At 42.4% G+C, this 26033-nt stretch overlaps 1 protein-coding gene across 1 annotated transcript; it reads right to left on the reverse strand.

Moving 5' to 3' along the window:
- On the reverse strand, nt 1-26005 carry LOC116059349 (monocarboxylate transporter 1-like). The gene is made up of 5 exons (XM_031312371.2): nt 25825-26005; nt 11298-11615; nt 2688-2831; nt 997-1812; nt 1-293 (listed from the first exon to the last, which is right to left on the reverse strand). The coding sequence occupies exons 2-5, from the start codon at nt 11512-11514 to the stop codon at nt 13-15; spliced, it is 1458 nt and encodes a 485-aa protein (XP_031168231.1). The 5' UTR covers nt 11515-11615; nt 25825-26005; the 3' UTR covers nt 1-12.
- Nucleotides 26006-26033: the final 28 nt, after the last annotated feature.

The following is a 26033-nucleotide window of genomic DNA, read 5'->3' on the forward strand; positions in this document are numbered from 1 at the left end:
TTTTGAAGTTTTCTACACCGTGTCTTCGTCCATCTTGGCGACGTCATCCAGTGAGACGGCCTTCACGTCGTTCTCCCGCCCCGAGTCGGATTTTGACGGAGAGGGAGGCGCCAACATGGCGGCGGCCTCTTCCTTGCCCTCCTTTTCCATTTTCTCCTCGTCTTTCTTCTCTCGCGCCAACAGGCGGTAGTTGATGCCCATTCCTACGAAGAGCATCACACTTGCGACCATGAGGAGGATGCCAGAGGAGATGTAGGTGTAGTCGTAGTTGCCGTAGTAGCTGTAGAAACTACCTGGAGGTGGACAAAAGACAGAGAGACGACTCAGATTTTGCATTAAACATTCATGTTGACCATTTTGACCATTGTCTTTATCTTTATGATATCTGATAACATTTATCTGATAAACATAAACTAGGAATGCACCTTTCTGACTTTTACTCTCCTGACTGTCAATACCCTTTCGCTGTACAAAACTCATCATTCCTATGCTAGTAATCAAGTACACATGAGGCTGCAACAAACAATTCATTTCCTAATCGCCCGATTTTTCTCAATGAAATGTCAAAAAGTAGAAACAAAAAAAACACTTCCCAGAGTCCAACATTTTTAAACTGCTTTCTTTTGTTTAACACGTAACTTCTTAAAGAGATATTTTGCTGATTTAAATCTGCACTGTCATTTTAGTGTGGAGTGTTTATTTCCCCACCTTTATTTATTCAGCGGGAGTATACCGATACTGACTAATGCTCTTTTTTTCCCCCCCCGGAACGCCCTGATGAGTTACACTATCACACCAGGAAGCTGTCCGTTACTGTGAGCAGTTGGGGGTAAGGGCCTTGCTCAAGGGCACCTCACTTTCCTCAACGACATGACTGGATTGAACCGACGACCTTCCTGTCACAAGCTCGCTTCTCCAACTTTTAGAGCAACCTTTCACCCCCTCCCCCAAAACACAACCCCTTCCCTTTCACGTGATGCGCGTCGGATGTCTCACCTGTCAGCGGTGGGCCCAACAGCACCGGCCCACACTCCACTATGGTGACCAGACCCACGGCCGAGGAGAACCTCTGAGATCCCACCAGGTCCATCAGCGTCTCGAATAACACCGAACTCAGCCAGCCAAACGCAAAACCAAAGAAGATGGCGTACACCACAAATCCAGTGTAGTCCACGGACAGCGGCGCCAGCACGTGACACAGTCCGTTGTAGAGGACGGCAGCGGCGAAAAAGTACTGAATCCTAGGCCGGACCCATCTGGTGTTGGCCAGCATGCCCATAGAGGGCCGGGCAACCATGTCAACGAACGCCAGCACCGAGAGCAGGAAGGCGGCCTTTTCTTTGCTGATGTCCTTGCTCTTGGCATAATTGGAGAGGAAGACGAGCGGAGCAAAGAGGCCGAAGAACATGACAACGTTGCCCATCAGGTAGAGCAGGAAGCCGCGGTGTTTGAAGAGCGTCAGGTCGATGAAGGAGTTGATGGTCTGCAGGGCGGTCTTCTTAGGCTGTGGCTGCACTGGATCCACCGCCTTGCCCTCCCCCGCCTCCGAGTCGGGCTTGGCCGGCTGGGATTTGGGTCCGATGGGGCGCATGAGGGAGCCGGCCACGCAGCAGTTGAACAGAAGGCCTCCCAGGATGAGGAAGCTGCCTCTCCAGCCAAACTTATCGTACATCCAGGAGTTGAGAGGAGCCAGGGTGGACAGAAACACGGGGCTGCCTGCCATAGCGATGCCGTTGGCAATGGGCCGTCGCTTGTAGAAGTATTTACCGATCATGGTGAGGGCTGGATTCAAGTTGAAGGCCAGTCCCAAACCTGGAGAGAGAAAGGGTGGGAGGGGAAACAGAAAAGAAGGGGTACATTTTGGGGATTAATGGAGGAATTCTTCTGGTGAAGGAGAATTGGTGAAAATATTTGGTGTACAGAATGCGATAAAATGTAGGATTTCAATTAAATTGACTTGCGATCAATACGACGATGATATAATATGCCCATTTAACACAATCAGTTCCATTCATATCAACTCACCAAAAGCACCTAAAATATGATTTGAAAATGTTATTACTAAGCAGACATTTCAATAAATAAAAACAAACTCCCACAATGAAATGCGGTAGTAACGACAACGTTCATAACAGACAGACAGAAACCAAGGACCGCTGTAATGGCAAGAACGCTTTCATTTACATTTCTACATATTTAATTCGGATTTTGTCACTGCGACTGTAGGTGTGGTTATTTAAGCATTATCTGGCGACGTCGCTAAAGCCGTGGTCAGCAAGGGTTACCATGGTTACGCATCTCCAACGGCAAGGAGGCGGCTCTCAGGAAGGGACGGTGAAAATAACAGCGTAAGGGTGTCTGAAAAGATACACACTACTGTTTATTTACACAAAAGTATGTATACGTGTTGAGTACGTAGCGCAAAATAATAATTAGGTGCATCTTAAAGACGATCGGTATCGATATTTTCCCTTTGCATCGATGATATTAGATCGTTGATCATTGAATTGATATATCAATGTATCATTATACTCCGGGTGAATAAAGATCTTTTTTGTTGTATCGACTCTTTCAGTTTAAATGGACAAGCAAAAACTGTTTTAAAACTACATGTGGCACAAACACAAGAGCTCATAGTAAGTAACAAGTCATTTGACAATTCACTCTGCTCTGGGTAAATTACTGACCTCCCACTACGCCAATGAAGAAGTACAGCTGCTCCACAGTGTTGCAGAAGGAGGCCGCGATGAGTCCCGACCCCGACAGACAGCCACCGAGTAAGATGATTGGCCGACTACCAAATTTGTTCACAAGGATGCTGCTGATTGGACCTGGAGAGAAAGAAGAGAGAACTGATGTCATATAAAGCACAGATACACCATACTGAATCAGATGAAAGCAGTGTTGTAGTGTTGAATCTTAACAAGGATTAATCAGTAACTATTTGGGCATTTTTACATACAAATGTTTTTTTTAGGTAAGTAATTTGCTGGTTGCAGCTCCTCAAATGTAAGGACTCAATGCCTTCCTTTGTCATATGTCATTATAAAGTGAATATCTAACCATTTTTCACAATTTCATGACATTTTATAGACTAAACACATAATAAATTGAAAAGGAATCAACAGACTGATTTGATTGATAATGAAAATAATAATAAAAAATATAAAAACATTTCCTAGTTACAGCTTTTAATTTGGGAGGATTTGCCTTTTTTTTTTGTCTGATGTGATCAATAAATCAAATCTCCTTTCAACCGGGCAAAACAAGACATTTGAAGACGTCACCTTGGGCTTTAGGAGACTGTCAATGTAATTTGATTGACCCAACAATTCATCGGCAGGTTATTGAATACAGAAAATTGTTTCTTGCAGCCCGATGCACATGTACATGTTATATGCAGATAAAACTAGTGACAAAGACATTCTAGTGCGAGAACGATATTACATCAGCTCACCGTTTCAACTTTTCACCAACAGGTGGTGCTATGGTGGCAAAAATGAAAGAGGGACAATGACTGATTGTGTAACGGTGCCGGTTGCATGGATGTTGCATGGAAGAAGAAGGGAGGGAAGAGGGGAGGGGAGAATGAAAGGGGGAGGTAGAGGGAGCCAGGCAGTGCAAGGTATGGCATGGCACACGTTAGAGTGAAAGTTAATGGAGAGGAGATCAAATGTAAGGGGGGAGGGGGAGAGAGAGAGAGAGAGAGAGAGAGAGAGAGAGAGAGAGAGAGAGAGAGAGAGAGAGAGAGAGAGAGAGAGAGAGAGAGAGAGAGAGAGAGAGAGAGAGAGAGAGAGAGAGAGAGAAGCAAAGAAGAAAAAAGAGGAGGAGAGAAAAGAGAAAAAGAGACAGGAAGACTTCAGACTTTTGATGTTCTTTAATGAAAACATCTCACTTGAGAACACCAGTACAGGGGATAACTGGACAAAACCGTTACACATTTTAACCACCTCATCCAGCCGCCTAGACTCACACCTTCACTCGCATGTTAAGAGAAGAGGAGGAGCAAAGGAGAGAACAAGAGAAAAGCAGAAGAGCAAAAGAGAAGAGAAAAGAGACGAGAAGAGAAAATACGGAGAGGAGAAAATAAGGAGAGGAGAAAAGAAGAGGATAAGAACAAAGGAGAACAGGAGAGAAGAAAGAAAGATGGGAAGAAGAGAGGGGAGTGCCAGCGTCACTATGAATGGGACTCCCACGGATATAGAGCAACATGGATGCTGGATGTGTATACAAAGTGAAGGCTGCTGATCTATATAGCAGCTCTGTGTGCAGCTACACTGCATGACAGCAGGGCTGAAATACAACTACTGCATTTTGGGAAATCCTCTTATTTGATTTATTTTGCAAAGAGTTGATAAGAGGATAAGAATTTTGAACTGAGATCACATCCAAATACCGAGATCGATACCACTCTGTCTGTACGATAAATAAGAGGCTGGAGCCGTAAGATGGTTAGCTTAGCATAAAGATCCAAAGGACAAAAATAGGACGACAAATTAACATATTTGTTGCGTCCTAAATTCCATACCAACATGCCATTTAGTAGGCTAAAACAGTATGTGAGATTTTTTTGTATTTCCGAAACCTTAATAAGAAACCAATAGTACGTGAATTGCGTACTATTTCCGGTAAAATATTACAGTATAGGAACACTGGACACTACGCCAGCAAGTATCCCACAATGAAATGCGGTAGGAACGACAACGTTCATAACAGACAGACAGTAACCAAGGAGCGCTGTAATGGCAAGAACGCTTTCATTTACATTTCTACACATTTAATTCAGATTTTGTCACTGCGACTGTAGGTGTGGTTATTTAAGCGTTATCTGGCGATGCCGCTAAAGCCGAAGTCAGCAAGGGTAACCATGGTTACGCATCTCCAACAGCTTAAGTGTGTCCAAAAAGATACACACTACCGTTTATTTATACAAAAGTATGTATACACGTTGAGTACGTAGTGCAGACTAGAGCATGCGATTTCGGACACAACCTATATGTTGTTTGTCTGTCTCAAAGATACTCAGTTTACTGTCACAGAGGAGTGAAACAACTACAAAATATTCACATTTAAGAAGCTGTATGAGCGTTTTTACTTTTTTAAATTAAAAAAAAGACTCAGATTAATTGATTATTAAAATAGTTGGCGATTAATTTAATAGTTGACAACTAATGGATTAATCGATTCATCTATGCAGCTCTTAGGGGTACACCAAAATAAAAGTTAGAAAATGAAAAGTTGAAAAGAAATGATCTCTGAAGATCCACTCTTTCTAGAATCACTACTGTTAGCTGGCATCCATTTACTTACTTACACACGCGCACACACACACACACACACACACACACACACACACACACACACCCCCCCCAATCCCTCGGCAGCTGAAAATATGGTCGGTGGCAGCTCTGAATGCACGGGCATTCACTCACGCACTCACTGAATACCTCCCGAATGCCAGCACCGAGAGCTCCCCAATGAGGGTCTGACTAGCTCGCATAAAGCCCGTCTTGGTGGGTTGCCGTGTTCGGGAGTGGTGGGTTTGCATGTTGCAGACCGGGAGATAAAAGAAGCGAGCACAGAGGCACACACACACACACAGGACTACAGCATGAATCAGAGCTTGTTTGAAGCTCTGCGGTGAACAAAAGTGAACCTGTACAAGGACAGGAATGAATCTGCATCCACTCAACACACACGCACACACAAACTAAATCAGTAGTGACAGTCTTTGTTGCTGGCTGGCAAAACACAAAGAGGGCAGTGAGTAGTGTTCTCAGAGATATTATATAAACAATTTGTTTCCCCCCCCCCCCCCTCCATCATTTGCGCTCTTTCACTATGTGAAAGAAAACACCAAGTGAAATAAAGAAAGACTTGTCCTCAGCTACACTCTGACACGGCATCCCCAGGATGAGGAAGAAAACGTATGTCCAGACTGAACCCAGCTGTGACGAGATACTCCTATGTCTAATTTAGGGATAGACCTATTATCGGCCCTGATAACCGTTAAAAGTGGTCTAACTTTGGCTCGGCTCCAGCTCGGTGTCTGCCCCTCGGCTTTGGTTTCACTCACCACTGAGTCTGACTTAATGTCCCGCCCACAACACTATCTGACTATCTTTTTACTGGGTGTTATGTTGAAAGTTTCTCATTTATTATATAATTCCTTAAATCATTTAAACAAAGTTTTGTGTTGGAGTTTGCAAAATTCCTGATATCTGGAAATAGATGACCGACTCAGATGTCTTCAGATTAGATGCAACTTTATTCAGATCTATAACATACACACTCGAGTGGGAGAGACAGTTTTTCCTCACATCTGGAGAACCAGATGTCAATCACATAATCATAACACTTAGGGTCCCCCTATTAGGTGGTCTCTTATGTCGGGTAGGGCCCCTCCAAAAAGGTCACAGGTGAAGATTACATAAGTTGTTATTCAGCTCTTCTTCGCACAAAACATAATAATTACACTTGGAGAATAGTAGTTCTCATGGCCTCCCGGTCCTGTCGTGGTGTCATACCCAGATGTTTCCCATAACTCTCACCACACAGGGCCCCCACATCAACAGTCAGGCACATGAGGTTCACACACACACACACACACTCATATATTGTATAAGATATCTTTGAAAGCACGCAGACTTAATATTCAACCTACCAAATCCTAAATCTTAATTTTGACTTAAAACATTTTCATTTTCACTGTTAATGCATGTTCTAAATATCGGTTATCGGCCTTGAAAAATCAGTATCGGTCGATCCCTAGTCTAATGTTTAGCTTTTGCTTCTTACTGTGCAAAGGGTTGTTGATTTTATTCTATATAACAATATTTCATTTAGCCATTCATTACAGACCAAATGTTCAGATTTCGTGGCCAACTGAAGAGTACGACAGAGTTGGTGATGAGTCAGTCCGACCACAAACAACAGAATAGAAGAGGGACAGGAGAAACAGCTGACTGGATCCGCCCCAACAGTTAAATGCATCACATTACACACAGCACACAACACCCCTCCATCCCTCCATCCAGACAGCTTTAAAAGGAATAGTTTGGGAAACATGCTTATCCGTTTCTTTTCAGAGTTGGATAAGACCATCGATAACCGTTGTCGTTGGCTTTTGTCGAAGTACACTCAGTGGCCACTTCATTAGGAACACCTGCACAACGTAATGAAATCCGCTCTGCCATAAATTCTACCTTTACAAAGTTTATAAATGTTACGTTTGTGGTGACATTGTCTTAAATGTGTAAAATTAGGTGTGGTGTTGTTCTGGACTACATTATATTGAGGGGTTTAATGTTTTGTCCTTATTTTTATACATGAAGGGGAGAGAATGTTAGGAAGACCTCTCAACACAATGCAGTCCAGTACAACACCACAGTTGTGCTTAATTGCATTAGATTGTACAGGTGTACATTAAAGTGGCTACTGAGTGTTTTCTAGGAGTCTGATGCATTCTGGGAAGCCAACTGACAATTTCACGTGTTTTTCATTCATTTGCTAAATCGGCTTAAAATCTAAACTCTCCCTCCCGTGTCTAATCATATCGATATCCTGTAATCCCGAGCGCTTATTGCATTAAAACAAGCTGATGTGCACCCATGCACAAATTCACACACAAACACACAGACACTCTCCTCAGGCACCGGCTACTGGCTCTTGTCCCGCCCACATAAGAACAGAGAAAGTCAGATATCAGCACTCCCACTCAGGGAGGCATAATAGGCAGTGTGGCAAAAGACCCTTTTCTCCCCCCCCCCAATACAAAATCCTGAAATCAAGGGAGTTCTGTTCTTTTCCGTACTGCTTAACTGAGTAAAGCATTATATCCCCAGTTCTGCTGAATGTGATTTTTAAATATGCTTGGTCATTTCAAGTACAAAGAGTCAAAAGACAGAGAGTAGGGCTCGTCAGCAGTCCATGTTTGTGGTTTAAGTATCTCCTTTTTGTTTTGTTCGCCAGCGTTAAAAATGTTTTTTAAAAGAAAAAGCACGAGTTCAGGGAAATCTCCCACTATATGACAATTTAGACAAAGAGTGTCACTTCATAACAAAATCTAGATTAACTGCTGGACCACCTCCCAATTTATTTTTTTTCAGTTAGCTCAAAGCATTTATATTTTGTATCTTTTCATTTAGTTTTATTTCTTTGACCATAAAAGTATTTCATGGCATTGTAGTTTATACACATCTGTGAAGCACCTTGTGAACTCTGGTTATGAAAAAGGTGTTTACAAAACCGTTAAATCATCACCCATTGCGATTACATACGCCAGTGTTCTTTCCTCCCAAATGTAATAATTAGTCCTTTCGACAGTTCCCACAAAAGTATTTACATGAGACCTGAATACAACAATAACATACAGCGTCCTGTTTATAAGCCATCACAAAAAAAAAAAAAAAAAAAAAACTCTTAAAAAAAAAAAAAAGGAACCAAATTTAACTCTTACAAGAAAACTTTTTAAAAGATGGACTAACGTCCGGCCCTTAGCATTGTTACTATGCTTTTGTACTGAAGCAACAGTTTGATCACTTTTAAGGAACCTTGTGTTATTCTTCCCAAACTACCGTAGTACTAATTCAGATATTTCCCATGAGTAAGACGCTCCAGTTAAAAAAGGCAGTAGAGTCACGGTGATTGTACATGGCAAAAATAAAAAAAAAGTTTAAAAAAAAGGCAGATATTAAAAACTCTTCAAAAGAGAATGAAATCTTACTGGAGTGAGCTGGTTTATTGTGAACTGGAACGTCATAGCTGAGTTCTTAATGTGATTATTAGCTAAATAAAATATAGATTGCAAACAGCAAACAGTTCCCACTGTCAGGAGTTGGTCTACCTTGGTTAAACACAACAAAGAACACGGATACAATTGAGGTCATATTACCAAGCCCTATAACCTATAATAAGACATGAACTGTACTCCAAACGTGCAAAATGGTAAAGTACATGTACCTCAAATTTGAAATAAGTACAGTGCTTGAGTAAATGTACTCAGTTACATTCCGCCGCTGAAATAAATAAACCACAAGCTGGTGTTTAATGTGTATCCTGGTTACAGTGTGGTTTGTTAAAGACGTGACTATGTATCGGCAGCTAAATATGATGCAACTCCTTTACTTTGTTGCAGTTTGTTTCCTGCCTTAAAAGGGGAGACAGAATCAGACTCTTCACATATCCTCCTCTTCCTTCGTGCGGAGCACTTTTAACTGGTTCACACTGTTAGTCAGCCGTCATTGACGTCATGCAGCCACAATAAATTAATACGCATGTCTTTTGTTGTGGAGTGTGTACGTGCACTTCCTCATGTGTAGTGCCGACACCAGGACGTCATTAACTGGTGATCTGGCAGAATTTGAAACAGGGGAGGATAATTTTAAAAACAATATGGAAAACTACTTCAATATCTGGCTCATTTTTTGCAATTTCACTCCTCCCCTCTGTTCCACCTCGGCAGTTTCCTCTCCTGAATGCCGAAACCTACTGCCAGCTGGCACGCAGTTTAGAAAGTTCCCTCCTTATTTAAACACTCTCTCTACCACTGCACACCCTACATGTAAGATAGATCGATATAGATCGATATAGATCGATATAGATCGATATAGATCGATATAGATCGATATAGATCGATATAGATCGATATAGATCTCTCTCTCTCTCTCTCTCTCTCTCTCTCTCTCTCTCTCTCTCTCTCTCTCTCTCTCTCCTCTCTCTCTCTCTCTCTCTCTCTCTCTCTCTCTCTCCTCTCTCTCTCTCTCCTCTCTCTCCTCTCTCTCTCTCTCTCTCTCTCTCTCTCTCTCTCTCTCCTCTCTCTCTCTCTCTCTCTCTCTCTCTCTCTCTCTCTCTCTCTACTCTCTCTCTCTCTCTCTCTCTCCTCTCTCTCTCTCTCTCTCTCTCTCTTTCTTCCTCTCTCTCTCTCTCTCTCTCTCTCTCTCTCTGTCTCTTCCTCTCTCTCTCTCTCTCTCTCTCTCTCTATCTCTCTCTCTCTCTCATCCTGCCTTAACATGCAAATGGAATGCAAGTTAAAGCAGTGCAAATAGAAAGGGTCATTATGTGCAACAAAAAGTGTTATGTGTTCAAATGATTTTTTTAAAAGCACAACTACTTTTTTTTCTCCCTCCCAGCTTGAGAGCCTCCGTAGCGGCCTAGAGCTCTCTAGGGACATCTCTTTGGCCCTGACTGACATGGCGCTGTGGAGAGGTCTGGAGTGATGGCAAACAAAGAGTCTCACATTGCCAGAGTATCTATTTCTCACATTGTCTCATGCTCTCCCTTCAGCAGTAAGTGTTACTCAAGTTACTGAATAAGAGGTGAGAGAGAGAGAGAGAGACAGCCTTTATCACTTTATGTTTAAATTGATGTTTCTGTTGTGCCAGTTATTGTTAATTTCCTTTTATTTATGTTGTCTGCTTTGACAATATAAGCAATGTCTTGTCATGCCAATAAAGCTCTTTACAGACAGAGAGACAGAGATAGAGAGATATTGTGTTACTCCAGTGAAGGGTAAACGATAAAAATGCAGAGCCTCAGTCTGCAGAGTGTGTAATTCACCGCATAAAATTCCATTCTTTTGTTATTTATAATACATTCTCTTAGGTTTTCTCACACTTTTTATTGTAAACTGCAGCTGCTTCAAGCTGTACGGCCTTGTTGTGATACTATGTCCCATCTACTGGCAGCTCTTTAGATTTGATTTGGATTTGAAAGAAGACATTCCTCAGACATTTGGACGCTGTCAATGACCTCGGGGTTCAGGACACGCACACACACATTAGGAGAAAATGTGCCACAGCATGTGCCATTTGTCATTTGCCACATTGGAATGGAGCAGAAAAACTAGACAATGCGCCAGTCAGCTTTTGGAGCACATTCAATGGGCACAACACCACACCTATATGAATCACTGAAGAAATCGGGGATAATGGGTAGCGATTCAGACGTCTGGAACCAGGCTAGTGTGCATGTACTGCTGATTTAAGACTTGAAAAGGAACAACCTATGCCTGCTGTGTATAACATGAAATAAAAATGTGATTATTTTCAACGAATTAGGGTTCAGACAACTTATTTGAAAAACAAATATTTCCATGCCCGTCTAAATCGCAAGGGTTTTTTCAACTGCCCAAACAATAAATCATGTCCCCTAGCAAATTAGACAAATCTGTTTTGTTGTGTATTTGTTGTCTGTTAAATACCAATAAGAAGAACTTAAAAAAAAGAAGTAATTCATTCATTAGACAAGTTGTTTTCTGTAATATGGAACACTTTCAAGTACACACACACGCCACTCACCTCCAGCATACATGACAGCCAGCATGATGGAGGAGATCCAGGACACCTGACTGGGCGTGGCATCGAAGATGACCTCGATCTCTTTGAAGAACACCGTGATGGATTTGGGGAAGGCGTAGGAGAAGCCGATGGAGATGAAGGCCCCCACTACAACCGCCCAGCCCCAGCCCCCTTCAGGAGGGGTGTACCCCACGGGCCCACCCAGCGCTGGAGGCATGTCTGCTCACGAGGAGAAGAGGAAGAAGAAGAGTGGAGGACAGCTGGGCTTAGAGGAGAAGAAGAGGCCGTACCAGGCGCGCTGAGATCAGGACTTAAAACCTGTGGGAGAAACAGAGCAGAGAGCTGGTAAGATAAACACACACAAACCTACATATTTATGTAGGAAAAGATTGGAGGACGGGAGTGAAGTTGAGAAGAAGATACACAGAGATATTAGGAGAATGGATATTAAATATTTTGTGAGTTTGATAATTTCTTGAATTGCAACACCAAGTGCTGTCATGGTGAGATAGAGCATCTGTGGCGGGCTGCATGCCAACATACCAGCAGTAAACAAACGGTAGGCATATTTAGAAGATTCTGCCCCCCTCCTCCAAAGTGGAAAAAGCCCATCACAATTTCCTATACTCCAAAGTAACATCATCAAATGTCCTGCTTTGTCAAACAAGCAGCAAATCCTCCACATTTAGAAGCTGGAACTAGAGAATGGTTGGTAATTTTCTTGAAAATTACAATTAATCATTGTTCAATCCGTGTACCATTCGTTCACTCGTTTTTCAAAATAAAACCAAAACTCAGAAAACAAATAAATGACTTGTTTCCTCAATATTCGTTTCCAAAACCAAAAAGGAAAGAACGGATAACAACTCGTTTTTTCCCCCCCCACTTACAATTTTGTGCTCAAATGAAAAATGGAAAAAACGGATAACGAGCGTTTCACCCCGTTACATCCAATTTTAATATTTTTATTTGACCATTGACTGTATATATTAATATATTGATATACAGTCCATGTATTTGACGCAAGATGCATGACCTGGATGTGACCTTTACTAGGACCAGAGTCCGCCAAACAAAGATGAGAAGTAGTGACATGCCCGGACTGGATGAATATTCCGACTTAATTCGCCAGCTTTTTGAGGATGGTAGAACGCATGCCGAGATTTCCACCGCGCTGCATCAGATAGATGTCCCGAGATGCTCGGAAATGTCTGTCAGAAGATTCTGTGTTCAACACCAGCTCAGACGAAAAAAGACGTGTCAGACGCAGAACTGGAAACGGTAATCATGTCATCGATAGATGAGGTAAGTGCTCACAAGACGAGTAAAGAAAGTACCCACCACGGTTACGTTAACCAAGTAGCCTATTAAGTAACGTCTATGTAATAAGAGTGTGTAAGCCAATGTTAACCTTACACAGGAAGTTTACAAGTCAAGGTTAATAACCGTAACAGTAAATAATAAGCACTATGGGGGATTATCATACAATATCAGCATTTTTACATTACAACCAGTATGTGCTACATAGAATTTGAATGTATCATATCCACATATGTATCCATATAATCTACACATTTTCTATTACAGGAAAGCATGTGGGACCAAATCAGAGTGGATCATGGCAGGGAGTTTTACTTGACCTTGTACATGCAAGAAAAGCTGTCTCAACACAGACATAACATCAACAGGCTACCTTATGTACAGACAACTTCTTCAAGGGTGAATTTTGTCCTACTGATAATAGATACAGATAATAAGTAACTTTCGAAATTAAGCAAAATACATTTCCAGTGAAAATATTTTTTTATTTACAATCCCAAATCAATAAATGGTTGATAGTTATTATCTATCCCTGCCATTCAAGCCTGCAACACCTTTCAGCTGCGCGCTCACAAGCTCCACACGGGACGTGACAGAGGCTGGTAGCAGAGCAATCATGGCAAGCGAGAAGCAGCCAACGCTAACTTTTGAGAACTTTAAGCTTTGTGGCTTTTTGCTGGACGGCGCTCTGAGCCAGGCAGACACAAAGCTGACAGCCTCACAGATGAACGCGATTTCCAGAAAAGAGGCTGCATGTGTCTACGACAATGCACAGATCCCGGTACAAGTCGATGCAGACGTTACATAGTATACACTAACACCGTGTAACGCCGATGACCTGCTGATGTGCATTCAACCCGCGCTGGACTCGTTCATAATGAATCGGCCGTCACTCTGCAAGTAGAGAATCCAGTCTGCAGTGGAGTTCAGACACTTCACTGATAAACAAGAGATTGGCTTTATGGTCAAAGATAGTTTTTGTATAATTAACTTCAGCTTCAGCCAGAGCTTTTAAAAGTAATGTAAAAGTAATGAGTAAAGTAAAAAGTTACTTTCCATAGGGGGTAACTAAGTAAAGTAACAGATTACTTTTTTAAGAAGTAACGAGCAAACACTACTTTTTAAAAGTAACTTCAACACTGGTCGGCACTCACTTCAACTCTGCTAACTGTTTGGGCTGCCAACTGTTTCTGGCTGTTTACCTCAAATGGACTCTAGGATACAAATCTACAAGCCACATAAATACTTCCTACCAAATCTTTATAGTGATACTATATTTGAAAGAAAAAACAGAGCAATGCTGTCATTGTAGGGAAAGATAGGAGGAAAAATAAAAATGCGTTGATTACATAACTGTACAACCTAAAGTACTGAGAGGGGATTCACAGGCCTTGGAATAACTAATGAACAGCCAGGCTTCTTGCTCTTCTACATGTCATTTAGTCTGGAACATGCTGTAAACAACCATGCTCAGCCAATTATTACACAGCCAGCCTGTTCTAGTACAGTAACTGGTTAACTCAGCTCTGGGGTCCCCAGTGCATCCAGACAGCTGATGCTCATCACATGAACTTACACTTAACTTTCTGCTCCCTATTTCAGTGTTTCCCCACACATAGACTAATTTGTGGCGGTGCGCCATAAAATAAACACCGGCCGCCACACATTGCGTTTCGTTAGTCTTTTTTTTACGCTAGTGAAAACACGCAGCGTATTCGTCCAGCTGCATTACCTTTCCCTGCTCTACACACACACACACACACAGAGAGAGAGAAAGATGGCTGGCGAAATTCACAAGTTCACGAAAGGTTGGCATCTCGTGAATACCTTTACACAATCACACATTAAAAAGTCATAAAAAAATATTTTATATTCTGAATACAATGTTGTCAGTGTGTTGGAGTCCCGACCCGACTCGTAGCAAACAAGCGATTGCGCCTGCTTTAGAAATTAACTAGTTGCAAGTTTGCGGTAAAATGCATTTGGCTTGTCGAGGTCAAAACACTATATGTAGCAGCTGTGAATCAAATAAACTTATTATAAATAATGTTATGTCATTTTATTTACTCTTACACTGAATGTTTGCTGCTTCAATCCAGATGAGACTGAAAAAGGCACGTGTTGAGGATGAGGACCAGCCTGAACCGGCGGCATCAGTCTGAGACAGAGCTGAACAGTCCGACCAGTGGAATTAGTTAGGTTATTAATTTGTTTACGATATTTTCAGGCTTCAGCCAGTGCTGCTCAGGCAGAAAGACAGGGTCAGGGAGAGAAAGAGATAGACTCGTTAGGCATTGAAGAAAGCGTAGGAGAGGAGGACAGCATCCAACAGCGTGTCCTCCTCAGTTTCTGATACTCAATCGTTACGAAAAGAAGTATTCCTTCAGTAACCGGGGTATTGCTCCATGTATACACCTTAACTGGGCTATGATCTGTTTAACTTCAACTGCCCCTCCCCACACCGCTGGGGTTGGTTTTTGAACCGGAAATAATCCCGTCAGCGCTGTGAGTCGTAGTCGTTGCTATGACACCACCCAACAAAACAGCGATGCCCGAATCAGCGGGCCATCGGCAGCATGGAGCCTGCAGTCCATCGGTTTTACTCCCCGCCGAGGAAGCAGCGGACATCGCCGATGGCTAAACTGATTGTCCATGTTCGGGGCTGTCAACGTTGTGCATTGTTTCCTCTATGTTGATAGCATAGTGGCGGTCCGCCACGGTAAAATTTCCAGCGCCACGGTATCAGAAATAGGGCAGACACACAACAGGGTTTCCGCTATGTACACTGCGCACCACCGCTCCTTCAGCTGTTTATGAAAAGTCATAAACTCATAGCGCCGTCTGCTCAACTGAACTCAAGCGAACTGTCATCCGGTCTCTCTCTCCCCCTAGGGTGAGCAGTGACAGGACGTCATCACTCGCGAAGTTATGGCAACCAAATTAACAGGGCGAGTGCTATTTCACTCAAAGTGATGAACAGCGATGAACGCCGCGACATGAAATCCGCACTCGCGCCCGTGAAATATGACAGCTACAGTTTATTGGAAAATTGCATTGTGGACACTGAAGTTAAAGAATTTGCTGTTTATCAGACCCCAAATGAGACAAGAAGCTAACGTTAGCCACGCTGCTGTGACGGCCCCTCTGCCTCTGACTCGCCGCTGCAGGAGACTGTGTGTATTCCTCCGACACGCAGTAGTTTTTCAGGTTAGTGGGTAGTGCATACCGCTCAAAACCAACATGAAAAATGTAGCTAGTAGCCTAATGTTCACTCAGCGTTTTGTTTTGTTGTTAAACTGTGTGTAAAATGAGCGGTGAGGTTAAATCACCCTACGGTACCATCTATTTTCTGGATGGTTTCAAGGTAACGGTCGGTAGCTTACATTAGCAGATAAGCCCGTACTCTGACGTCCAACACCCCCCCACCACCGCTGAAAAACATTCTAGAGTAAACACTGGTTGTGTCTCGGCAAAAAAGTGGAGGGGCCCGAGCAGCCCCCGCTGGCTAACGTAAATATTAGTTAGCTTACGAAGTTAGCTCGCTAATTCCACCAGACACTGGTTAACGTTCCTGATATAATTAGCCAAACAAGTTGTCAGTCGTCTGGCGGGAACACTGTGCGTTCCTACGCTGTGACAAGAATGTGTAAATGAAGTAAGTTGTTAAATTTGACTAATTGAGAGGCCGATCGGTGGAATGTTGACATAGGTCAACCAGAAGAAAAAGCCAGTTGTGTTGGCAGAGCGCCACCTACTGTACCGGAGGAAGAGTTACTCCGTCATTCTTCCCATTTTTCCCCGTTCATGTATACGGTGAGAACTGGCATAACCCGGTTGTTCACTAACCGGTGATTTTCTTTCAGCCTGCACACAGACTGTATGGTTGAGTCCCATGACTCTGGCAACAGCTCCTGTATATACCTGTAGGCAGCCGATAACAAAAAGCATCCAACTGTCCCACCCAGCACCAAATGACAGAGCCAGGGTAACTCATGCATAACTCATCAGGGTTTCCCTAGTCTTTCCCAAGTCTAAACAGTAGCCCCCACTTATGAAATATGGGGTCTTTTCTGTGAAATGTAGTGTCTCTGCTCTTCCCTTAAGATTCATGTTGCATTTCCCAAGAGTGTAATTGTTTTTCCTGATATTAGCGGGGGCAGAGCTTATTCCATGATTAAGGTTAGGAATTCTGAACTGGAGTAGACTATGGGAAATTCATTGAGAGACACGCTTTTTGATTTCACTCACACACCCAAACACACCAAACAACCTGCATGTTGCTTTGGGTAAGTGTGCGAGTTACCACATATGTGATTGAACTCCACTTCAAGACTGCAGGAGCTCAAGAGGAAGACTGTTTAAGTAGAGCTACAGGCCTGTTGATCTGCACTCTGTAGACTGCCAACATGTGGCGCACTTTGTCTTATGAGCTTAGCAGATGGGTTACATTACTACACACAAACAGATCTGTGCCACAATTCCTGAAAAGGAAGCCACCGTATATAGGCCAACACCATCCAGTTTTTACCTGCATTAAATCATTTAACCTAATGACACAGTGTATAGGTAGAGGCAAACTCTTCTGCACACACACTAATTCTGCACACACACACTAATCCAAAAACACAGAGGATCTGAAACTCACAATGAAATACTGCATGAGTTGTGAAATGTTCATGACTAAAAGAACTGATGCAATATTGGAAAGACTGATGCAGATTTGAAATATTGGATGATCTTTATAGCTCTTGCTGCCTTAAAAAAAGCTGAGAGCATACTCAAAGATCCATCTCACCCCGGACACACTCTGTTTGAACTACTGCCCTAAGGCAGACAGACTGAAACAGTTTTAATCCAAGATCCACAATTAAACTTAATGCCATTTAAGTTTAAGCATGAATCATGCAGCAAATGTCTTGTTTGTGTGGCATGCCTGGGTTTTGTATTTTCCTTGTATTTCTTTCCTTTTTAAACCATTTTTATAGTGACTTTAGAGACTTTTTCGTGTACTTTTTACTGATGTTTTTCCCTGAGAGGACTGCATTCAATTTCATTGTACATGCACAATGACATATTCTACGATGCAATTCACCAGAATTTGAGGCTTCAACCCAGAGAAACAACAGACTTTACTATCAACTTAGGATGAGTTATCTGAACTTAGCATATAGCTACTCCCAACTACAGTTTTCACAATAACTTTTAATGATGAAATGTAGAGGTCTTCTGGGGCGAGATAATTACCATTTTGTCTTTTCATTTAGGATTAGTTCTTTTATTACAGGAGATGAATTATTATCTCTGTACATTTCACACATTTATACTGTAAACTGAGCTTTTGCACATTCCTTGGTCAACTGTGCAGCTCTCTCATTTTAAAAAACAGATAATGTATCGTTTATATTTTTTCATATTGTTAATGTCAACCCTCCTATTTTATATCTATGTTTCTTGACTTGTGCAGTACTTGCTTTTCATACGTTTATTTGTATTATAGTTTATTGCACCAAAACACCCAGGAAAATTCCTTGTATGTGAAAATCTACTTGGCAATAACTGATTCAGATGGCCTTTGCATCTTTTATTTTATGTACTCAGTAATCCAGGTCAAAGACTCCTGACTATAGTCAACAAACGACGTGTGTAGCACCTAAGACCAACAAAACAGTCAAACGGATGACGTCAGAAACCAAATAGTCGGCCCAGTCGATAATCTGCACAACACGAGCATAGAGGCGGTTCCACTTCCTCAAATCTGTTGGTTTCAGTTAACACACATTCACATTAGCAACCTGGTTAGCACAGAGCACATACCTCGACATGAACAGTGTATAATGTGTGTAATGTAACAACAGTATGTATAACAAATGTAATTTCCACTTGGGGGATCATTGAAAGTAGGTCTTCTTCACACATGCACTGCAAACCTAAAAGTATCTAGACATTACCCGGTGGAGATGTATGCGAGAAAGCAAATGTCCAAATCAGTTAGAGCAGACATCAAACGGTTTTTACCCTGCCAGCTGTCTGTGTAATCTCCGATTGAGCCCAAAGTGTGAGAATTCACAGCAAGCGAGTGGGCGTGTTGATGACGTTTCTATCATGCGGCTGACGCAAAACCGGAAGAAAACAAACAGCCGAGGGTGACGAAGAAGGGTGATCCACACAAAGAACCCAAAGAAAATGTCTAACTGGAGAGACGGCCAGAATCGGGAACTTCTGTCGGTAAGTAAATGAGAGCCAAACTGCTCAAAAACCACACCACCGTCACAGAAATCAATGCAGGCCATCTGTGTGAGGTGGCTGTATGGTTTTGTGCATTTATTCAGCAGACAATGTTACTGTTAATGGTTAGTAAGGCAGGAGATTTTAAGTCACTCAACTTAGTTACTTAATTTTATCCAACAGACATAACATCATTTTCTGTTCCTCTACAGACTACAGACACTACAGAAACAATTGGCCAACTTTGAAATCTTGGAAGGAGGCAATTAAACCCAACTAAATGCCACACTACTAAAGGCATCCAGGGGCCAGAATGTACAACTGGCAAAGGCTTGCCGGCCATCTCATTTGCTCACAAAGGGGTTTGCCACATAGCTCTTCCTTCAATGACGTTACTGACACGCAGCTACACAGTATGCATACTCTCACATGCTGGTGCAAACTAGGGATTGTCAGATACTGGTTTTTCAAGGCCGATACCGATTATTAGTGGTTAATGAAACCCATAACAGATATTTGGAACTGATAGGCATATACAGTGAAAATGAAAATCTTTAAAGTCAAATTTAAGATTTTGGAATGTTCCAAAAATCCAACACAAAAAACTTTGTTTAAATGCTTTAAGCAATTATTTAATGAATTTGAATCTTTCAGTAAAATACCCAGTAACGGAGAGTCCGATAGTGTTGTGGGCGGGACATTAAGTCAGACTCAGTGGAGAGTGAAAGCGAAGAAGAGGGACAGACACAGAGCTGGAGCGGAGACAAAGTAGACAATTTTTTAATCCATTAACTTTATTGGTTATCAGGCAAATAATACGCAGATACAGATAATCTGCAAACTGCCAACAAACGGCCCGATAATCGGTCTATCCCTAGTGCAAACACTCATTTATCTCTCCAGGCGCCACTGGAGCTCTGCTTGACTAAACCTTGGATTTGTTCCACTGGAGCTACACTTTAAGGAGGGGGAGGGGGTGGGACATATCTCAATGTGCTCAAAACTTTGTTCAGAGTTCATATACAGACAGAAGCAAATCCCAAAGTGGCCGTGACGTACACATCAGTGCTAACCAAAGCAGCAGTATGCTAAGCATCGGATAACGTCCTGTAACCTTTGCTGCAGCACGGCCTTCCTGCACGGAGGAGGAATGTGATGACTACAGGAGTAGGAACATTGCAGCCAGTCCTACTTTAGTTCTGACATGAACACTCAGGACCAGACTGCATTCACTGGAATACAAAACGTACTTTTCTCAAGGGAGTTACGGCCAATGTTTCAAAACATTTTACAGTTTTACATTTCATAGACCCGACAATGAATCAAGAAAATAATCTGCAGACAACACAACTTGCAACTCGGAAGAACATAAAATAGAAAAGATGTTTTGTCTTAGGGGCCATCCACACGGAGACGCTTTTTGATGCAAACGCACGTTTTGCATCGTTTGGGCCGATCATCCAAACGAATCCTGAAAACGCACTTTTTTGAAACCTGGTCCCAGGGTGAAAAAAAATTCGAAAACGGCTCCCTTTCGGCCGGCGAAGCCACATACGTGCGTATCGATGATGTCATTGCCACACCCCTCAACCTCATAGCCTTCGACCTAGCTAGTGCACGGCCACTGACACCACTGCGGTCAAGCTAACCGTATCCCATCTCCATGGTCAAACCAGCTCACGTCATCTAAATAGTTTCTACACACAAGATATATTGCTAACGTTAAAAATCGCTAAAGTAGCTGACAGCTCCAGCAGGGACGTAGACGTTAACGTTAGCTGCTTAGCTGTCATATCCACTGCACCATCACCACTACAGTTTAATGAATGGGGAAGCACAAATTACAAACACAGGATGCTGGATGACGCTACAATATTCAAGTTCCTCTCTTCGTTATGCCTCACAAGCAATGTGCTCACTGTGCCTAAAGAAGCAACGTCACTGCTGGTCTCAGTGGTCTGGTCACGCACATTCATGCAACCTCTTTTTAGGTCACACAAGGAAATAGGGCAAACACAAGCACACAGGCGATTATTTCACTTTTCATGTATTCTGTATGGTGTGAATTTATTAGCGCTGGTGTACCAGAATGTGTGCCAGGAAAGATCAGGAAGACATTCTGTCATAACTCCAGTTATAACGATGAAATAAAGCTTAAATTAAATTATTTCAATGAGAGACTTGGAGCCAAACCCAGAGTCTGGACTGGCAGGAGTATAATGTGCCCCTGTATTATTCTTGACAAACTGGTGCTGAAATCTAAGGTCTTATAAAAGCTTATATAAAAAGGCTGTCATGTGACCTGTCAGTTGAATTGATGTCAATCAGAATTTTAAAGACTATCCGTCATAAAACCCTTTCCACTGTCTACACTTCAGTGCAACCAAATAACCCATTATTAGGACACATTTACTTAACTTAAATTATAAATCCAACTTAAAAGAGCAACTTAATACCCATAACACCATGACTATTGGCACTCTCAACCCTCTCACAGCTCAGATTGTTGCTCCCCTCTTTATATCCCCCTGGCAGTCATCCAAAAAACTCTTAACAGCGTAGTCACACACACACACATACATATACATATACATACATACATACATACATATATACATACATACATACATATATATATATATATATATATATATATATATATATATATATATATATATATATATATATATATATATATATATATATATATATAGATTTAACTGCTATTCTGGCTGGTAACGCCGACCATAGAGTATTTTTGTATTGGCCGACATGCGAAGCAGGGACAGCGAGTTCAGTCCACCTGAAAGTTCATTGCAATGCGAGCTTAGCAAGGCTTTAGCAGATGCTGCAGAAGTCACGGAGAGGGCCAGAATAAGGGAGGTGAGCGAGCAGAAGGGAGGTTGTAGTAGTATTTCTACTAATACTACTCTCAGTTGCATGCTCTCAATGTCATTTCATATTTCTTATTACAGCTCCAAACTCCACAATGCTGAAAGTTGACTTCTCTAGGCTATATTTATATATGTTGTGTGGGATGGGGGATGTGCTAAAACAGTTGATTAATGAATGCATTTTTAGATTTCCTTATACCTAGATTAAAGTACATTGGACCAACCTGCAACCTTGTCGTCAGGGACTTACTCAGGACCAGGAGTTGTCTAGGAACCTAGTAGAAAGGTCATCCAGAGTCCAGACTGACATGGAAAAACCAGCCCTCTCAATAACTCATGGGGCAGGGGGAATAGGGAGGGGAGGTAGGTCATAACCAGATATATTTATCCATGTTGCACAATGAAGCCAAATTTAGCAGCATTAAAAACGTAACAGGATAGACTTATGCGTCCAAGGAAATAAAAAAAAAAAGAAGAACATTCAGTTTGTACAGACAGTGATCCTACATGTAACTGAAGATCCCACTAACAGCGATCGTCCAATCATAGCTTAGCAAACATAACTAGGCCTGTCAAGCTTTGAATTAATCGACATGCTGGAGAGGTGTGCATGGGGCTGTTGTAGGAAGAAAGATAGCGTGTTTACAGAGTTTAAACTGTTTGGAGGGTAGCGTCTTTTAACTTAACCTCCCCAAAAACTAAAATCACAAGAGCAACACTGTAAGCAATGGATTAAATACCGTTTGTTTGCTAGAATGTAAGCTGCAAATGTAAGCTGCAAATGTTAGCGTGTATTTATATAACGTTAGTTATACTACTAGGACTAACTAGCTCTATGCTGTAATACAAGAACAATACTGTTTATTTAGCTTAATGTTTGCTTAATTGGCTAATGCTAGCTTAATTAGCTAGCTATTGCCGATATAATATGCTAGTCACAGCCAACAAAAATCTAAATGGCTGTCGGCTAGAATTGAGAAGCCTGCTTTTGCTGACCTCTGAATTCAAGGAGCCATTATTTACTGTGAGTAGTAAGTCTGCCACTGTTGTCACAGAAAGTAAACGGTATGTGCTGTGTGACAACAGAAAGCTTGACAGGTTTAGCAACAGTAAAGAGTTTTGAACATCAGAGGCAGACAGGACCCACATCAGTTGCGCAGAATTGTTCAAATGAAAAAAGGACGGGGGGGGGGGGGGGGATGCAACCTGGACTTAATGGGAAGCAGGCTTCCCCAGTGGGATTGGATTTATGTTGCCATCTCCCCTGATGTCCCACTGCTCTGTGCTGGAGCTCAGTTAGGTGTCTATTTAGTGTGTCTGTGTGGGTCCCAGCAAAGCAGGACAACTCCTAAAGGAGTTATCAATGAGGCCATTCATTCTGCAGAAACAAACGCTCCCTTTACTAAAGTGTGTTGAGGGAATTACAGAGTTACCTGAAATCTCTTATTAAACAAGAAGAAATAGTTTCAGCAGATGAAATGTTAGAACTTTTAAAAATGTGCCAAAAGCCTTATTTTTTTAGGTTTTTTTTTTTTTTTTTTTTTACAGTTTCTGGGACAATTGACTGACCTGGCTGTTGTAGGGTTCAACTCCAGGACAAATACTGTCACAACAATGATTCAAAGATGCTGTCTGGTCTGCTGGATTTCCTAAATCTGCATAGTGCACAAAAGGCAGGATACGAAAGCCACTCAAACCTGTGATTTTTGGGAAGGGAAGGAAGCAAGCAGGGGTGGAGGTAGTGAAATTTTACAGAGTCATCGTGACTCTGTAAAATCTCTTTATTTGTGTAACTAAACCGTAAAACACACAACTTAATACATATAAAAAGGCATGAGGGATAATTAGAGAACACAACACAAAGCATGTTTTGCACGCAGAGCCTCAAAAAAGTCCCATTACCAACATTATATTATACATTTGTTCTCCACAGTGGTAATGAAATACTTCTTATCTTGGCACCAATGACCACTTTAACCTCGCAGGCAAGAACAAATGTTAATTCCTTCTCTCACACACACTTTTGTAACCCTGAGTGAGTGCACTTCAAACGTGTGCACATACAGTCGTACATCCTTGCTAGCTCAAACATGTGCAGTTGTGCCTGGCCTGTAATGTGCACACACACACGAAGAAACCCACTCAAGGACACTACGTTACACAGATGTAAATGTCAGTTTTGCCTTGTGGTCATGCAAAGAACTTGTGTAGGTAAATTAATTACCCCCATTCCAAATGAATGTGAAGACTTGCATTTTTGCCAACAACTACCTGAGTGTATCTGAATGCAGCCTTAATCATTATCACTCTACTTTCTCACACACACACATACAGTAAGAGGAAACACCAGCACACCACTGACATGTCTACAAACCACCTCTTTACTCAGTCACTGATGCATTCCCATTTCAAATACTGCCCATGTGATCCACCACCCTGCCAACAATCACTCACAACGGTAGTAAACTAGGTAGGCGTCAAGTCAGCATTGGTGAATGGACAATTATGTTGTCAGGACGGCTTTGAGCTTTTCCTGGCAAGGAATAGCAGTAAAGATCATGCAAATCAAAATTGTGGGTGTATTGTTGGCCTACAGTCAAGATTGGGTGTCAACACATACCCCGAGTAGGCAAGCGCAAGGAAAACAACAACTGGATAGGTCAGTATTGAAGCAGCTGCATTAATAACCGCTACTCGTAAAACCCCTACTCTATTACATAACACACTTAGATCTGCCAAATATAAAACCTAAAAAAGGTCTAAAAACTGACACAACACAGATTTAACTACTCTGCCATCTACAAGTCATGTTAGAAGAAATAATTAGCTGTACGCCCTCCATAGAAGTCATAGATCAGAGGACAAACCCCTGGCACTGGTACAGTCATGCACTCACCAAAGCTAACTTTGGAAAGCAGGGTGGATGTTTGCATGAATCCTGCTCCTGTGCTTGTACTTTCCACAGGTCACCCTGCCAGCACACCAATGGAACAGGACAGCAATCACTCACTTTCAGAGAATATCCCTCGGTTAATAGACAACAAGCAACTCTGGCTGTTTTTTGGGGGGGGACAATGGGGACTGCACGGGAGGCAGCGCGTGTGGCCGTTTTGTCATCTTTCCATTTAACTCTGACCATTGTGAGGGAAGTTGGCATTGACGGTTGCTGTAATATTTCCCTTACAGTGTAACCTTTGAATGAAATCACACTCGACCAGACGTATCCAGCTGAATCCTTTACAATGTAGCCTTGAATGAATGAATGAATCTTGACCTATTTGCATTAACTCCCACCTGGATGTCATCAGAGGATTCTCAGACCCCTGGCTGATAGCTATTGTCTTGAGGACAAAGGCATGCAAAACACTAAGTGAAAGAAACCACCCTGGGGGGGGTGTAAAGAGAGAGAGAACAGCTTAGCATTGGTGTGCATACTACAAACCAACCTTTGTCTTGTGTACCGTGCTCTGAGCATTAAAAGTCTAAAATACTGCAAGAGATTTTTGACTCCTTCCTCGTTGTCAAAGTGGGCTTACAGAATTGCCACGGCACCCTCAAAAGAGCCAGCATGTGAAACTCACTCAGCTTTGTGCTAATAGAGAACACACCAGGCCGCTGCGGTCAAATGCACTGCAAGTGGAAGTCAAAGCCCAAGATCACCTCTCCTGTGTCTATAGGCTGGCGGTTCTGGCTCTGTGCCGAGTGGCTGGGGCTGCCAAACAGCACAGCACAGCACCGGGAGATCAGATGCGGACAGTTCACACTCACTGACTTCACTTATGAATGTAAAAATAGCGCCAGCATCACGCCACGGTAAATGGAACTAACGTTACGTCGGTGGAAAACTGCCCTATAAAGACGGCAGGTTTATTTTAAATCATGTGCGCCCTGTCGTAATGAGATCAAATGATAACGACAGCGGAAGCAGAGATTGACGATACACTGGCGAAGCTAATGGAGGCATGAGCTAGCTAATTTACAACTTACAAGCGGGGAGCACACATTGAGATGTTAAGTTAACAGAAAAAAAAAAAAAAAAAAAGTATCTTTGTCTCGACGGTTAGCCCACCACACACTCGTTCACTCACCGGGGTTGTAGTCGGTAGTTCAGCTGTGTCCAGTGGAGGCTCGGTTCGGCTGTGAGAGAGTGTCTCCCGGGGTGTCCTTGCTTGACAATGGCTACACGTTTGTCCAGCAGCAGCTCGGGGTACCAAGCACAGACTAAGCAACTTCTGGGATGGTGATGATGATGACACTACAACCAGCGCGCATGCGTACGAGAGCGTGAGCGGCAGTA

This window comes from Sander lucioperca, chromosome 12 (genome assembly GCF_008315115.2).
Source record: "Sander lucioperca isolate FBNREF2018 chromosome 12, SLUC_FBN_1.2, whole genome shotgun sequence".
NCBI lineage: Eukaryota > Metazoa > Chordata > Actinopteri > Perciformes > Percidae > Sander > Sander lucioperca.

Bases quoted from the DNA above. Each gene is read 5' to 3' on its own strand.
- LOC116059349 (XM_031312371.2), bottom strand. From the start codon at position 11,514: ATGCCTCCAGCGCTGGGTGGGCCCGTGGGGTACACCCCTCCTGAAGGG. The intron at 2,832-11,297 runs GTGAGTGGCGTG...CTTTCTCTCCAG, and splicing joins GGCTGTCATGTATGCTGGAG to GTCCAATCAGCAGCATCCTT. The intron at 1,813-2,687 runs GTCAGTAATTTA...TTCTCTCTCCAG, and splicing joins CTTCATTGGCGTAGTGGGAG to GTTTGGGACTGGCCTTCAAC.